Source organism: Hippoglossus hippoglossus, chromosome 4 (assembly GCF_009819705.1).
Source record: "Hippoglossus hippoglossus isolate fHipHip1 chromosome 4, fHipHip1.pri, whole genome shotgun sequence".
NCBI lineage: Eukaryota > Metazoa > Chordata > Actinopteri > Pleuronectiformes > Pleuronectidae > Hippoglossus > Hippoglossus hippoglossus.
This window is the reverse complement of record NC_047154.1, coordinates 27,011,289-27,028,675: the sequence shown is the minus strand read 5'-3', so window position 1 is coordinate 27,028,675 and position 17,387 is coordinate 27,011,289. Positions and strand designations below refer to the sequence as shown.

The following is a 17,387-nucleotide window of genomic DNA, read 5'->3' as shown; positions in this document are numbered from 1 at the left end:
TGGACAGTTTCTAACAACAGTTTGTAACAAAGTGCTAGTTCACGTGTTTCCTCCTCATTTTGTGCCTTTTTGTTCTGGTTCATCGTCCATTTATTTAAAGACTGAAACAGAAAGTGTGTTTGTCTTGCATCTGTTTGTGTGTCCATGTGCGTGCAGAGAAGCAGAAAGATATTTTTACTCCACATTCCACTTTGACGACATCATTAGCAGGAAGGACAACACACACACACACACACACACACACACACACACACACACACACACACACACACACACACACACACACACACACACACACACACACACACACACAGTGCAGAGACAGAACAACAGATTTGAAGCTCTTTATGTGCAACTATCCAAACTTTGTGGATGATGCTCGACACTGAACTCTTATATAACCGGCCCTCCTTAGTATTAATATATATATGTAACATTATATTTAATCTTTTTTCTGCTTTTCGGACAAAGTCAACTTTAAATTAAAGAATTGGAGCCCAACCAAGAATTTAAAGAGTAAAATATTGTGATACTGAAACATGGGCTGATATACATCAAATGAAAAACGGTGATGACGGTTTGTAGGATGATCAAACGCTTCTGACAAAGAAATGTAATTGAGGATTATTATAGCATAATTAGTAAATAGAATAAAAATATATAAAAAGAAAACAAAAATACAACCAAATTGCCGTCCCAAAGTACAAATATATGATCATATCTATACATCAAATCTAATTTTATGTTTAAACTTTGGTCGTCTCAAGACAAACACTTCAACGCCGCTGACGGGGAGAACTAATGAGAACGAATTCCTGAGGAGCCGAATGTTTGCAGAGACGAGTTTTATGCATTTAAGCAAAAACAATAAAAAGGAGCAGAGAGACCGAATGTCTTCATTTGATTATTTTAAGAGATGACATTTCTAAATGACATTTACAAATAATTAACGGCCACCTAATTGACATTGAGGAAAAATGGGGGAAGTAGAAGCTTAATAAGAAAGGTCCCAGTTTCTAACACACACACACACACAGACACACACACAGACACACACACAGACACACACACGCACACGCACACACACACACACAGACACACACACACACACACACACACGGGTCATGATAATTAACCCTATAATCAGAACTGGGTCCTTGTGTTATCACTGAGTAATTGCAGACTTCTAATCCTCATTTAGAGTAATTAATCATATGTGAACACAGAGCTGCTGCCAATTATGACACATAATGAGAGCTCATTTAGGATTCATAAAAACACAGCCAATCATTCCTCCTCGACTCTTCATCACCTGGAGCCTCATCTCCATCACCATCCTCCTGCTCCTCACCATCATCCATAAACCTCATTGTCCTCCTCTTCATCGCTGTGACCATCATGATGAGACACTGCACAGAGACACGCTGCAATGATCACATCAACGTGTAGCGAGCACATACCTCCAACATGATAACATGATAAACACTTCATATAATAACATATTTGATGTGATTTGAGAGACTGACATCTACTGTATAATATCTATATCTATAATACATCTACCACTTCACATGGTGGTTTGTGCAGTGGTAAGAAAGAGCTGAACCCTCAACTCACCATGAATGAATGAAACCAGCTTTTGTTTGTTTGAACTTTCAAATGAAAACCAGAAATAAAGGACGTGTCTATCACCAAAGCTCCCTTCACCAGACTCAGGGTACAAAGTGCGCTGTGGCTTCGGAAAGTCTTCTGCACATCAAATGTGTGGCGAAGCTAATGAAGCGTAAAACAAAGAGAAGAGAAAAGAAAACATGCAAAGAAGAAGAATCCGAGTGTGATGAGAAAGAAACTCAACAAGTTTCTGCTCGTTTGTCTCTGAGGTGATGAGCTTCAGCGACGTCTCGCTGCGTCTCTGCAAACTCTAATCAGCTGGTGTCTCTGCGACTGCGGCGCTTATCCACCATCACAGTGTGCTGCATGTCAGAGACTCTGTGTGAATATCAGAGATCTCTACGAGGAGGCCACAGTCGTCGGCTGCCTCATCACTTATTAAAAAGCTTTAAGGCTGTGGATGTGTGAGATGAAAGCCGGGCACCTCGGAGGCTCCGCGGCAGCCGGCTCCGTCAATCCTCAGCCTCAATCGATAGAAAAGTTCTTCAACTTTTGACTCCGGTGCAATTCAATAGGAAATATTGACACTTAAGGAGGCAACGGAGCACAAAGCAGCAGCGGCAGCGAAGCAACACAACAACACTTTCGGCCCGGTGCTCGTGTCCTGGGGTGAAAACGGCCTCGTGCCTCGTTTTCACGCTCCTCTTTTTATTCCTTCCCTGCTCGTGCTGAATAATAAATACATACAGAGAAACGTGGGCTGTCAGCTCCTCCTTATATAAAACCAGGGAGGTCGTCTGCAGATTGAAACTAAAACTGTGACCCTGTGAATCTTTGTTGGCACCCGAAGGAAACGGCCCGTCTGAAACCAGCGAGGAAGAAAATAAAAACCCGGGCAGAGGCAGTGACCTCGTCGCCTTTCGGTTTATTGATGTCCAGAAGATGCTGCCTGGCTAAAAGTGTAAACACCTACAAACTTTCACTGGCGTCCAGAAGCTCCTGCGAGCTGCCAACTTCTCCGCTGTTTAAGCCGCCCTCGCTCCCTCGACCTCTGGTGCTCATCCCGCTGGGACTCGGACCAACTGGAACTCCTTCAGCGATCATGAGCTGACCTGGGACACAGTGTCCTCACGGATTCAGACAAAGGCTTTTAGAAACGGACGTGATGCACAACGGACGTGACACAGGAGCAGCAGCCAAAGATTTAACTGGACAGGAGAGACACAGTTTCATGAACTGGATTCAAGTCCGGACAGATTTTGATGATTGTTCAAAACTCAGATTTAATAAATCACTTGAATCTCACATTCACAGACTCGTTCTATTGTCACTTTGGAACTGAACTCAGATATTCTTCCTCTGGATCGGGTGAAATATTGAATCGCTCATTTACGCTTGTAGTGAACTTTCAAGTTTTTAAATTGTATTAAACTGTTTTACTTTGTTGTCAAATCGTATTGAGCTGCAAGTCTCTCGTGAAAATCAACATGTAAGTTAACAGTTAAAGTTAGGAAATGAAAAACGTCAGTAATTCTGTCAGCTCTTCAGAAAACCCTCAGGTTTCAAACGATGTGTTTTAATTCACAATGTGACCTTTTCGACCCTGAGCACTGGTTTCACATCACAGACGATTCAGTCCAACAACAGACAAACGCTTGTTTCTCTTTTCATTCTGTCCCTCTTATGTTCTGTCCGTTTCTCAAACCAAACATCAACCATTTCATCTTCTTCTTCCTCGACCCAGCCGCCACATAGTTGCTATTAAATATTTGTGATGATGTAAGAAGACAGAATTTCAAAAACACTGGCACTGAACAAGTTCTGCATTTGGTTTCAAGGCTCTCGTCTGTAAAATTCATATTCAGCCATAACGTGCCTCTGTGCAGAGAGAAGCTTCTTCTGAAATACTCCCACTGGGACGTTTGTTCTCCGGTTTCAGAGTCAGCTGAGCTCTGCAGTGACACCAGAGTCTGAGTGAAGCAACCTCAGGGTTACAGATCCGACTCACGATGGAGGAGCAGGACGCACTCACACAGTCCACTTGTTCCAGCCGCACAGGGAACATCTCCCACTTTCTGAGTAATTGAGTAAAAGATTGATTAGGCCACTGCTCGTCGATTAATGTGTGTGTGTGTGTGTGTGTCTGTGTGCGTGGACATCAAGGGGAATCCCTTTAGGTTGAGTGAGCGGCTGGAGTCAGAATGAAGCTAATGAGATTAGTCAGAAAGTCGGGAATTAAATGTGCACACTGAGCTCATTGGAAGCTAATTTAATCAGAGGTCCTTGAACGCAGCGCTGCGCTCGGGACAGATCAGCCGCTCTCGGCCGCCTGATAAGAAGTCGCAGCACAATGAGGTCGTTGACTGAGGGCCAAGCGAAGACGCGTTACCGTCACATGTCGGAGGAGAGCGAGGAGCTGACGTCTGCAGCACCTGAACTGAAAACTACACTTCATCACTGATTCATGCAGATTCTGAGGAGTTAACTGACTAATGTGGAAAAACAACATTTTGCAGCTATAGACTCGCAGCAACGTGCCTGAGCTGTTGATGCTCCCATTAAACAAACTCCTGATTCAGACGTTTGAGATGAAAACCGATGCAAGATTTGCTTCAGGATCTTTATAGAAATGGTGTTTTTCTTTCTGTCTTCATGAGATAAGTAAAGTTCACACAGGGAAACGTGCAGAACACAGACAAAGCCCAGTTTGAATAGTCACAGTTTCAGCTGCTGGTTGAAGGCGTCGACAGACACAGCCCTAACCCGTCTGTGGCTCACGTATCTCCAGAACTCTTCATCTTATCGGCTTCAGACTTCATGTTAATTGTTTAAGGCCCAAATAGGAGCAGTGTTCCATTTGGTGTGCGTGTTCTTCTTCTATTGTTTAAAGCCGTCTCTACTTCCTGTGATTGGTCCAAAAGTCACAACAAGGTGTGAAATAGTCTTTTGTTGCCTGAACTTAACCAGGAATTAATATATAGTGCATAAAGGTGATGAATGAGAAAACATCTATGAGTCATTTTAGGAACAGTTCTATGATGATGGAATAGAATTGGACCAAATGAGACAGGGACAAAAGCCACAGAAGGAGGGACGGACGGAGAGGATGAAGTCAGCGAGAGGAAGGTGAAGAGGGAGATGGCAAAACAGCAGGAAAGCAGGAACGTATGGAAAGAAGAGAGGAGGAGAAGATAGAGGGAGAGGAGGAGAAAGAGGAGAAGGACATCTGCCGTTAGCGGCAGGGTTTGAGTCCTCGCCAGAGATGAGGTCAGAGATAAAAACACTGACCAGGCTGAAACACACAGGTGAGACTCTGCAGGTCACTGGTTTCACATGTTCTCACCGACAAACACTTTACATGGATTTTCACTTGTTATCGCTCACAGACAAGTTTCAATGTGAATGTGAAGGAGTCTCCGATCATCCTGCAGATCAGGACTTAAGAAGAAATTTAAAAAAATACAATAAACCATTTGAGGGACACATGGACGTACACGTGCTGAGGAATAATGTCTGTGGCTGCAGCTGTGAGCGCGGACGGAGATAACACTACACTGCCTGGAATCATATCTCTGTCTCACACACTGTGTCTCTTACTGCGTTACGACTCTTGTTAATGATGCTTTAAACGCATCATCTCACCATATCTGTGTTTTCCTACGTCTCTACTGACCATTTTGCCTTTTGCACCTTTTCTTCAGTCTGTTCTGCTTTTGCACCAAAAGTCACGTCCACATGCTCAGAGACATTAAACCAGTTCAATTAAAACACAAGATATGATACGAGGACGATGTTAAATTTCCTCCACATCAAACGTTGCCATAAGAAATGTGTTCATCTTCGTGTCGGCAGGACTTTGAAAGGAAGAGCGACATGTTTCCACGCTGCTGATGCTGGATTATTAAATGTCTGTGTTGCTGTATTTCTAAAGACTCATTAACTGTGACCGTGTTAAAACCAGCAGGCCGATTAATTTGGCCTGTGACAGCTCAGTGCCTCGTCCTTTCAGAGGTTGTTGATTGGTTTGACTTCTTTCTAGTGACGTCACCATGTTTCCAGATCTCAGACGTTAGCTTCGTGTGCAGAACATTATAATAACTCATAAAACTACGAGAGTTTCAGCTCATAAGTCATGAAAACAAGCTGAATTACATCACCAAGGAAGGAAGGAAGTGAACCAACACACTGCACCTGTCCAAGGTCACTATATAAGAGGCTGAGGACAAGCGGCATGATTGAGCCACTGCTGTAAATTATGCTTATATTATTTAACAAAATGTGACCCAGTGGTGTCGTGAATACGTTTCACCACCGAGGAACCAGTTAAATATGCACCAGGCTCTGCTTTCAAATGTCAACAGAGAATATAAAACTCCCCACAGCCTAAAGAAATATAATAAATATGTCTCTTTGTGTGAAGCAGAGACAAAGAGAAGGAGAAAGATTTTTTATTATTCTTTCGAGAATACAAAACTCATTACTCCTGATCCCTCAAAGGCAACACAAACATATCGGAACACGCAGCCTGTTTTTGTGTGTACGTGTGTGCATGTGCATGTGTGTGTGTGCACATGCACGGCACACATGTGGCCAGATGTACGTGTGCCATGAGATCCAGCAGATTACCATCACCTGTGATTCCGCTGCCTCAAAGCTCGGCCTGTCAACCGACAATTACAGCTCCCCGGCCGCCCATAAACCTCCCAGCATGAAAGGAAAGGTGAGATGGTCTGTGTGTTGGAGGCTGGGGAGGAAACGGCTCGCTCACTCTCCTTCTCCCTCTCTCGTCCTTATAATATCAGGCAGATTTCACATCTTTCATATGAAGTGCCCTTGACCTTCAGGCGATATGAGGGGCTTGATAGAGCATCATAATGGGGCTCTATAACTTTCCGTGTGGTTGAGCAAGCAGAGCACTGCAGGCTAGCGAGGCAGCTCGCTACAGATTAGCTGTTAAAGTCTGTTGCCATAACTCGTCGAGCCCGTAAAACACATAAAACACAGCAGGTCAGGTGCAAAGTCAGGACGCTAGGACAGAAACGGGAGGAAAATCAAAGTCATTTAGTCGACTGGTGAATCTGAGGAGGTAATAGAATTGCTCAAGGACACGGTCGGTGTTATTGTATATCATATAAACAGAAAGTACAGTTTTATATACGAAAGATTTTAACAAACGTTACTTGAATAGAATTAAACAGTGCATTGTGCATGGACCATGTTCAGGCGTGGATTAATACGTATTTAGTACAAAGGTATTTCTATATATGTTAATAAAGCAACATACCAGTAAAACAACAGAGGAATAAGATTGTGAGGCTTTGGAAGTACAGACAATCTCACACATATCGCTTGGTGTCATCAGCGTCGTGGTGGATAATCAAAGGTGGTGTGTATTGAAGAGAGAAGGGGACCGAGTACAGATCCTTGAGGTACACCTGTGGAAACTGCTCCTAGTGAACTAGTGAGGTTTTCTGTCTGGTTCAGTCTTTCTCAGTCGGTGATGGAAACTGAAACAAGAGAGGAAATGTTGTACTTAAATTCATCAGGTGGACAAACGAGCGATGACACCAATTAGACGATTGTGTTGAAGTGGAGGGGGGGCACTGATTCTGACGTGTCAGCTGATTCACCTTCACACACAGATGAGATGTCAGGGAAGTGTTTCAGCATGTTCTGTGTCCCAATAGCCAACAAATACAATGTTTGTAATCGTATTCTTGGTGTCGCTGAGAATCTAGGACGCTGTGAGGGAGATAAAAAGGAGGATGGATGAAAAAAGTACCTTACAAACACTTACTTATCTCTAGAAGCTCCAACTTACTCCTAAAACTTAGGATAAACAATTCGTCACCTTGGTCTTAGCAAGCCGAGGCCTAATTCACATCATCCAGAGTCATGGAGCCCCGGAGGCAGAATCCACAAAAACCTTCCAAGGCCGAAAGCTGCTCCAAACCGACCAATTTAAGAGTAAAATTCAACACAATCCGAGGCAGGATGAAGAGCTCCGTGCATACAGATCAGCCTCTCTGTGGCCAGCTGTTCCCAGAGCTGCCCAGAGGTGAAGAAAACCAACTCATTAGTAATTCACATCGGGCTGAGTCAGGAGGAGAAAACAGTGGGTCTGATTTAAAAAACAGAATTACTGCTGCTGAAAAACAACGTATCCCCGGTGGAGGGTGGAGGGAGAGAAGTTGTCAGGAGGCAGAAACAGAGAGCAACAGATGTGGAGAGAGAAACAGATGCAAACTGAGACCAGAATACCGTATGTTTCCAAAAGGCTGCACCACCTTATCTGTCCAGATGAGTCACTTCCACCAAACACTGAAGATGTTCCAACTTCAGAAATGACTTCTATTCTTTCGCAAAATGCCGGATCGGGCATCGGCGAGTACGCAAATGTACGTACCGATCCTACACCACGACTTTAAAGTACATTAGCTTCAATCAGATAAACTGCAATTTTATATTTCCTCGCTGCCCCGAAGAAGAAGTGATTTCTTTATAGTAGATGGTGAAAATCTCTGGTATGTTTGAAGGTCTTTCAATTACCTGTAGATGTTTAGATCATAGGACAAGATGGAGAATATCCCTTCTATGTTCTACTGCTTTATGTTAGTGGATGTGACATGTCTTCAGTTGTGTGAATGGTATCAAACATCTCACCAGCGACACCAGGCCACGTCTCTTCTTCAAGAGGACGACCAGTAGCAGTGACTTGTCAGGAAAACAGAGGCAGGTTGTTTTTCTTGTCTCTGGATTTCTCCCTAAACCCTGTCACCCTGTGAGAACCCATCCTGACACGATTCTACCTTCACTGGGAGGCTGGTATTATATAAGCTTCATGTTTTGAGTTTAACTTGGTGAAGCAGTGTTTGAGTCCTCTTCTTCTCTGGAGCTGCGATAACACAGATATTTCGGAGGACTGCTGCTGCGATGCCTCGAGCCCCATCAGCTCATGAGACACGAACAAAGAGACGGAGCTGGAGAGGCACTAGAGAGAGAGAGGTGGTGGCAGACAGAGACATAGACAGGATGCAGCACATTGGTATTCACGGCTGGTCTCAGCTCAGCCATCCATCTCTGCCTCGTACTCTTTACATCACATTTGCCCTTCAGCGCAGCAAATATCTCACACACAGCTGGTGGAAACTACACATCTGCTCACAGGGGAGCCGGACAGTCGATCACACACACCCACGGCTTCGTCGGCTGATGTGTGTGTGTGTTTGTGTGTTTGTGTGTGTTTGTGTGTGTGTGTGTGTTCAGACACTGTCCTGCAGAGCTGAAGCCAAAACAAGGTTTTAATTGATACATGGGAGAATCAGATGTTTCATTTTCACTTTATCACATAGTTATGGGCATCATTATAACTTTGGGTCATGAGTTCAATGCATTATTGATGGTTTGCGCGGAAGGAAAAAATCATTTCTCAAAGCTGCCAGTGAAATAATTACTGCTCACTGTTTGGAAGTTTTAGCAGCATTTCCATATGATTACTATTCTCTGACTATAACAGATCCTCGCCTCGGTAGCAAAGTGCATCGACTTCTGAGCTTCTGCTTCTGAGCAGCCAGGTACCACAAACTCTGCAGGTTTCTTACTGTGTGTGTGTGTGTGTGTGTGTGTGTGTGTGTGTGTGTGTGTGTGTGTGTGTGTGTGTGTGTGTGTGTGTGTGTGTGTGTGTGTGTGTGTGTGTGTGTTTGTGTGTGTGTGTGATAGGAGCAGCACCGTATTTCAACCTCAGTCCCAAGACTCTGGTAGAAATGTTGGTATGGAACGGAAAAATTTGACGTGAACTCTGATTCCACTTTGGACTGATGAAGAAATTAAAGGTGTGTAAGTAGCAGGATTCTCCAACTCACTGCACCGATGTTCAAATGCAGCATCTGAAGGTCGCAGCCCCTGAATTGAGACGCCGCTCTAAACAAGCAGGTGAAGCCACAGAGGACGCAGGCTACGTGGTCAACAAGGACTCGGGAAGGAAAGTACGCATTCGTCTGTCGCATTAAAGGAGCCTTATTCGTAAATAAGAACAGACGAGGAAAAGCAGATCTCTGTCATCATGGCAACAATAACAAGAAGAGTAGAGGTCTGCTGTCACGTTAACAATCAAAAGAGGAAGGAGCCACCTGACCTCCATCCACAGGAAGCTACAAGCCTCCACACAGGAGCAGGAGCAGTTTCAGGAGGAATATTAAAAGCAAATGAAGAAAATATTTGCAAATAGATAATATCAAATAATGTTTTAATCTAAATTGGTCACATTTTATTGATATACTTCAGGATGAAGAACATAGTTTTTTAAATGTCTGATTCTTCCCATTCACTCGTATGTACAGGTTTTGCTCCATGAATTTATGATGTGGGAAACTGCCGTCGTCGTGGGTGAGCGTTGAATTGAAAGATGATTTTACAGCTCTGAGGTTCAGAAAAGCAGAACAAGAGAGATGAGAGGTCGGCGGTGACGGAGGGAGGACAGGGGCAGTATTTGGCAGGAAGAGCAGCTTCTGTGACCTTATGATCCTTTAAATTACATATGAGGGGATAAACATGGGAGCCAGGGGCCGTTTGATGCTAATTCAAGCTTTACATGAGCACATTACAGCAGAACTTGGACATTAACCAGGGGAGAGCTTCTTCCCACAATGCATCATAAAACAAGTGAAGCAGAGAGCCGTGTGCTGGATGCTGAGCATTATAAGATGATCCTCTAATAGAGACGGAGCAGAGGGATGAGGCTGAGCGACGCTGCTTTGTGGGAGAAGAACACCGCTGAGTTCGAACCCCGAGGAGGGGCTGAAGCATCCCGACCGGAATGAAGTGACTCAAAGCTTTAGAGACGACAACATCACATTCAATACAAAGTGTGTGTTCTGTTTTTATATCATGTTGGTGTCTTTCTACAGCCTGTGGTACTCTGTGTACTAACACGAGGTAGAATATTTCATAATACTGGTAAATACACTTTCCTGATTACATTTAAGTTATCTTGCTGCTAAATGCTGCTGTCGGCTAATTAGCTTCAAGGTGCTAATGTTCCCAACATAAACTGTAAATAAAGATGGACGACATGACAGAGAAGTGAAGCCAAAACATCTCCATCAGCCCCTAGTGGCTGGCTGCAGTACAGATCATGAACCTGGCCTCCTCCATGTTAGTGGATGGGATCATGAGCCGAACTAAAATGTCAAAATATCCGTCAAATAAATTGCCATAAAAACATCAGTTCAAGATGTAAAATAATGGCACCTGACTTCAGAATTAGCGCCACCTACTGCTTATCTCCAGGAACTAACTCCAATAGCAGCAGTGGATGGAAAAGCCATTTAGATAAAAACCTGATAACTGACTATAACCAAACAAAATGAGTTCTGGGAACAGAGCTACTGGGTTTTAATTCTGAACCATGTGACCAACTCGGTTTCCAGGAAAAATGATGAGTCCACTGATCGAATCAGGAACATCATCAGGAGGAACTGTTTCAGAGTGACAGCAGTGGCCCTGACTCTGTGTGTGTGTGTGTGTGTGTGTGTGTGTGTGTGTGTGTGTGTGTGTGTGTGTGTGTGTGTGTGTGTGTGTGTGTGTGTGTGTGTGGTGACCCTCACCCCCTGACCTCTTGTTGGGACTGACCGGACCACATGTCCCCCTGTATCCAGCTAACAAAGTCATTTCAAAGGCCATTACCTTCGTCTCTCGCTGCACGACGACCCCTGACCCCACGACGTGGAGAACAAGGGACAGAGAGACAGAAGGAAAGAGATGGACAGAGACACAAGATTCGCTCGGAGCTCTGAAATCAATACTCCACAAAAAATAGAACTTACGCACTGAGATCTTTTTAAAATCAGTGAAAACAACAGTAACACGGTGAGTTTTAATTTCTCTTCAGTCATTTTTCCATTTGTTATTTTAAAAAGAGAGATTTTCCAAGTAGCAGAGATTAGCTGAACAATAACTCCTGAATTTACCAGATGTTTACGCAGCTGTGACCTTGAACGTGTCTTTGTCACCCGCTCGTCTCTCATTTCTCCGTCTCACCCTGACTCTGCACTGAGGCAGGTCATTAGGCCGCCGGAGGCCACCTAGCTTCACTGAGATGTTTCTTTAGAGGAGCTCGTGCATCAGGACGTCCAAACTCTGTGGTCGAGCCATTTGGGATTCAAAACAATATGTTGTCAGAAAATATGTTGTTCGATTTTTCCTTTGTCATCGTCATCAGAAACATTTCATTCCAAACATGACGATGCAGAGGAAATTAAACGAGGGAGTATCCGTGTGTGTGTGTGTGTGTGTGTGTGTGTGTGTGTGTGTGTGTGTGTGTGTGTGTGTGTGTGTGTGTGTGTGTGTGTGTGTGTGTGTGTGTGTGTGTGTGTGTGTGTGTGTGTGTGTGTGTGTGTGTGTGTGTGAGTGTGTGTGTCTGTGTGTGTTATTGGCTGATAGGTATTTCTATGCAGCTGAGGCAACACATACTGGACAGAGACCCAAAATCAGGCCAAACATTCATAAATACACTAACAGCTGAGCACTGACTTGACCTCATCCGCATTATACAATCATGATGCACTACACAAGTGTACACATGCTCTGGTGTGTGTTTGTGTGTGTGTGTGTGTGTGTGTGTGTGTGTGTGTGTGTGTGTGTGTGTGTGTGTGTGTGTGTGTGTGTGTGTGTGTGTGTGTGTGTGTGTGTGTGTGTGTGTGTGTGTGTGTGTGTGTGTGTGCGCCCTGCTGTTGACCCCGTACAGCAGGATTACACTGGATGTTAAGCTGGCACTTTCCTCCCAATGGGATACAGTCAGGACATGACTTAACTGTGAACCCTACACACACACACACACACACACACACACACACACACACACACACACACACACACACACACACACACACACACACACACACACACACACAGTATGTACTGTATAGCCACACACATGTAATATTTATGTTTCTGATTCTCATGCATTCACTCATCCAAATCTCACATACAAACTTGACCTCACACACTGGCTCCTCTGAGCTCTGACATTGGCAATGTGTGTGCATGTGTGTGTGTGTGTGTGTGTGTGTGTGTGTGTGTGTGTGTGTGTGTGTGTGTGTGTGTGTGTGTATGTGTGAAAAATGGGAAAACAACAGTTACTTGTGTTCAGCTGAGTTTCTTTGTCATCACAGTGAAGTTGCCAGATTTAAATGTTCCTCTGCAAAAACCAAAACCAAAACCTGATTCTCTGGAAACCGACGCTGCACAAATAGTTTCTTGGGAAATAGTTTGAGTGGTTAAAACTTACTCAGGGGATGTTCGGCCTTATTCCATAACAATGCATATCTGTAAAATATTACAAGTTAAAAATTGAGCAAGAGCAAAAAAAGCTCAGAAGCAGGTGAGCTGTTGTCCCACGTCTCAAATCACAAACAAAGACACAAGCTGGTGAAAAACCAAAGTCATCAATCAGGTGACAGAATAGTGACAGATATGAACTGAGGACAATAATGATGTGAACAAAGATGAAGCTGCTGTCAAACAGATTTTACCACCTCACCCTCCTCAGCTCCGTCAGCAGCCAAATAAACAGAGAGAGAGAAGCCGTGTGTGTGTGTGTGTGTGTGTGTGTGTGTGTGTGTGTGTGTGTGTGTGTGTGTGTGTGTGTGTGTGTGTGTGTGTGTGTGTGTGTGTGACAGTGTATACGTACTCTTGCCAAGCTGCGGGCATGGTTTGCGTGCCTGGGAAGGAAAACAGCTCATAACAAAAGCAGGAGAAGAGGGAGCGGGGGGGAGAGAGGGCCTGGATGTGAATGGGTGTGTTCACAATCCTCCCTCTGATTCCTGGCGTGCGGCCGACAGATCGGCTCCACGAGGCCGAAGCTTCAAGTGATGTGCACAACACGTGTTTCTTCCTCTACCCTAGTGAGGACTCTCAATGACATGATGAGCGTCTTGGTCCCTAACTCAAAGCAGAACCGGATTCTGACCTAGAACCACGTCTCAACACAACCTCCTCACTTTCACAGCAGATCCTCACTCTGACGATCAGGACCTCACGCCAGCTGCACAGATCTGGATGAAGTGAGGATCAACAACAACAGATAATATGAAGGTGCCTGATATGATACAACACTGGAAAACAGACAAGCTGCTTTGTCTTCGAGGAAATGCAACGACTTCATGAATGTGACCCTGAACACATGAGTATTCAGGTATTCAGATGCGTATATAGTCGTACTGTTAGTTTTCTTTGTGGTTACACGACTTCTCTCTCACGCTGTGATTGGTCGCCGGCTCCCGCTCGCTCTCTCACTGGGTTTATTTCCCTTCCTGCTGTTGATACTGGTCGAGAGAGGAAGTAGGTGCGCTTGCTTCGACGCAGCTGATGTCCCAGTTTGAAAACACAACAGAATCGTTGTCATTAAGAAATGAGATCAGAGGTGGAGGTAGGAGAAGAGTTCACGTTTTTAATACGATTAATTGCACAGGCCTAACACACACACACACACACACACACACACAGTCACACACACACACACACACACACACACAGTCACATTGTGCAGAGATGCTGAGCTGGAGCACTCAGGTGGAGTAGAACCGGTCGTATATTCAGACTCCATTTGGAGAAGGTTTAGAGAGCAGCTCTCCTGAGAGGTCAACACACACACACACACACACACACAGACACACACAGACACACACAGACACACACAGGGGTTAACATACTGCCAACAGGCACTGTGGTAACCTTTGACCTGCACTAATGCTGTCTGGAGGGGTGGCAGGGGGAGGTAATGGGTGAGAAAAATGCTCACACATGAACCTGACCTCCCTGTTTTAGTCCACCTCTCTCCATCCCCCCTCCTCTCGCTCTCTTTTTCTCTGCCTGCATTCATCAAACAACATGTAGTCACCCGGCCACACACACACACACACACACACACACACACACACACACACACACACACACCTTTACACTTTGAAGCTGCATCCACACGACTACGTTTTTGTTCGACTCTGCTCCAGATGCGTCTGGGTCCAAACTCAGAAGCTGCGAAGATGAAGATGGAGTTTGAAAACGTAGTCGCATGGATGTAGGAAAGATTTCAATGTTCACGTGAAACATAAAGACACCGCAGATGATGCAAAAGTCACAAGTTCGATGCCAGATCGAGTGCATCATCATTTCATCATTCACAAACACTATCTGCTTCCTCTTGCTGCTTCGTATGCAGACATGCGAGTTGGACTCCTCCAGTGTTTCTCTCTCTGAAGTCGCTGTGCAGCATCGGTTTGATCTCAGCTCGGTTCTCACAGGCTCCTCAAAGCAGGTAATCCTGTGGATACTCCAAAACTCCACGATGTGACCACGGGCACTTCAATAAGAGGCAGAGGGCGATCGGGGGGGAGGAATGAGAGAAGCAGGAGGAGTGTGTGTGAGTGTGTCGGTACAATTTCCCACATCATTCCCCTGATCACAAAGCACTGAGAGGGTTGTGAGGCTTTCTTCAGACACCCCACTGAGACAAAAAGAGGATTGTGTAAGAGATGTTACAAAAAAAACACACTTCAAAGACACTAAACATCTCCCTCTGCTCCCTTTGTTTCTGTGATGTTCGCCTGAAACACGCACTTACAGACAATTCCCAACATGATGAAACACTGACAACGAGTAAACGAGGAAGCAGAAGTGAAACCGGGACGCCCCGAGATGAAACTCTACGAAATGTCCACCGTGTTTAGACATTTCAAATCAACCTGAGCATCTTAAATGTCGCTGTGTGCGGAAACTTTACATTTGCATTTTAAAGATATTCTGAATCTATTGGCAGCCCCTGATTTATTCTCTCTGCGTCGCCGCCCTGCAGGACATAGACTACTGGTTGTCCTCCAGACATTATCCTGTCCCACAAAACATGCTGGACCTCCATCTATGGCTCAGTCTGATTAGTAATGGTGCTGATCAAATCAGAATTCCTCTCAACATCTTGAAAGTTGTTGAAAGAAGATGACCTATGATGGAGCCCTGTGGGACGCCAAAGGAGAAACGAGCTGAAGCAGATGAGAAATCAAGCAGTTTAACTGAAGAAGCTCTAGTGACATTAATAACATCCCATAATGGAGACTCGTATTCACTGGTTCATGATTCTGGTTTGAAAGGTCAAACTGAATTTAGAAAGAAACGTCTGAAAGAAGATTCTGGCGTCATCTCATCTCTCCAGTGACGTATGAAGCTGATTTAGTTCAGGTTACATCTTTTCCATCTGCTCACGAGTCCACTGACCTTTTCAACATCACTGAACACTACAAAGGAAACATGGCCCCTGAGCAGCCACGATCATCTACGGCCAGTAGGTCGACCCTGGTTTAACACTGTGGCCCCCGACAGTCAGTACAACCTCATCCACACTGACCCGCTGACCCTGAGACACTGACCTCAGCAGAGCCGCTGCAATCAGCCTCACACCTTCTGTCTGACCTTTCCTCCGTCCTCGAAGAGCCCGACTGATCTCAGCTCAGTTTCTATTCACACACACAAACACCAGAGACTCAAACACAGGTTCCAGCTACAACGTTTCAGGATCAGTGCTCATCACAAAGTGAAATGGTCAAATATAATATGTGTCGTTCCCACAAAATAAATGTACCGGTCATATGTTTGAACGTATTTCATATATTTTCATTGGCGTGCATATGTCATGTGTTCATCCCAATGAATATTAGTACAATATATATATCCAGTAACTATATAGATTGATTTCAAAAGCCACAAACAGAATCACCACAATCTTCTCATTTTCTAAGATGCACATGAAGGAGAAGCTAAGGTCGATGAAGAATCTCTAAAAGGTTCTGTTGGAAATCAAAGTGTGAATCAACCTCTGTCAAAAGAAACTGAAGGAAACAGAGAAGTCAAAGATTTCTGATTTGAAATCATTTCACACTTTCTGTGACGAGCAGTCGGCCACTTTCATCAGATGGAGATTTGTTTGCTTCACCTGTTGTTGAGTTGAAACAACTTCTCATATAAAGTCCACATCCACTAAAACAGACCTGATTCGTGCAAATGCAAAAGACAGAAATGTCCAACTACCATGTTCTGTTCACACAAACTCCTACGAAGACAAGAGGACAAAGTCAAAGCTCTTATGCCCAATTTATCTCAGCAGCTCAGGCAACAAGTTTGTTTTGCACATATTTCATAAACCAAACGTGTGTTTTCAGCAGCAGTTTGTGGTTCAGCCGGGCAGAGCCGGAGAACGTGATGTTTCCAGTGTGAGAAACCAACTTCAGGCACTTTGTCACACAGCATTTGAAAATGAACCACACGTGTGCGTGTGCGTGTGTGTGTGTGTCTGTGTGTGTGTGTGTGTGCGTGTGTGTGTGTGTGTGTGTGTCTGTGTGTGTGTGTGTGTGTTCAGATACAGAGCAGAAAAGCTTGCGTGAGTTTCTTCAATGTCACTCAAGAATCCAAGCCGAGCTAAAACCCCACTGCACAACATCACGCCACCATATATTTACACACATTCACTAGCAGCAGGAATGAATGTGTGTATGTTGTGATCACAGAAAAGTGGACACAGGTTATAGATGTGTGTTTATTATCCTACCTGGAGCAGTTTGCACCTCCAGCAGTCCGCCTGTTGCAATCAGAGCCTCCAGGATCCGGACGTGATGCTCCGGGTTCACGTCCGCACTGTGGACAGAACCGTACTGAAGTCAGATTGTACAGGACAAGGTAAACAGTACAGTTGGGTTTTGTCTGATACCGGAGCTACATGGATACTTTTA

At 44.6% G+C, this 17,387-nt stretch overlaps 1 protein-coding gene across 1 annotated transcript in view; it reads right to left on the bottom strand.

The window, feature by feature from the left end:
* Positions 1-2,580: 2,580 nt before the first annotated feature.
* LOC117760597 (phosphatidylinositol 3-kinase regulatory subunit alpha-like) overlaps positions 2,581-17,387 on the bottom strand; it is a 103,410-nt gene continuing 88,603 nt past the window's right edge. Inside the window, exons 7-8 of the mRNA XM_034583721.1 lie at positions 17,207-17,292; positions 2,581-2,723 (exon numbers count right to left, since the gene is read on the bottom strand). Of these exons, the coding sequence (XP_034439612.1) occupies positions 2,581-2,723; positions 17,207-17,292 (229 nt within the window). The remainder of the gene's footprint in view (positions 2,724-17,206; positions 17,293-17,387) is intronic.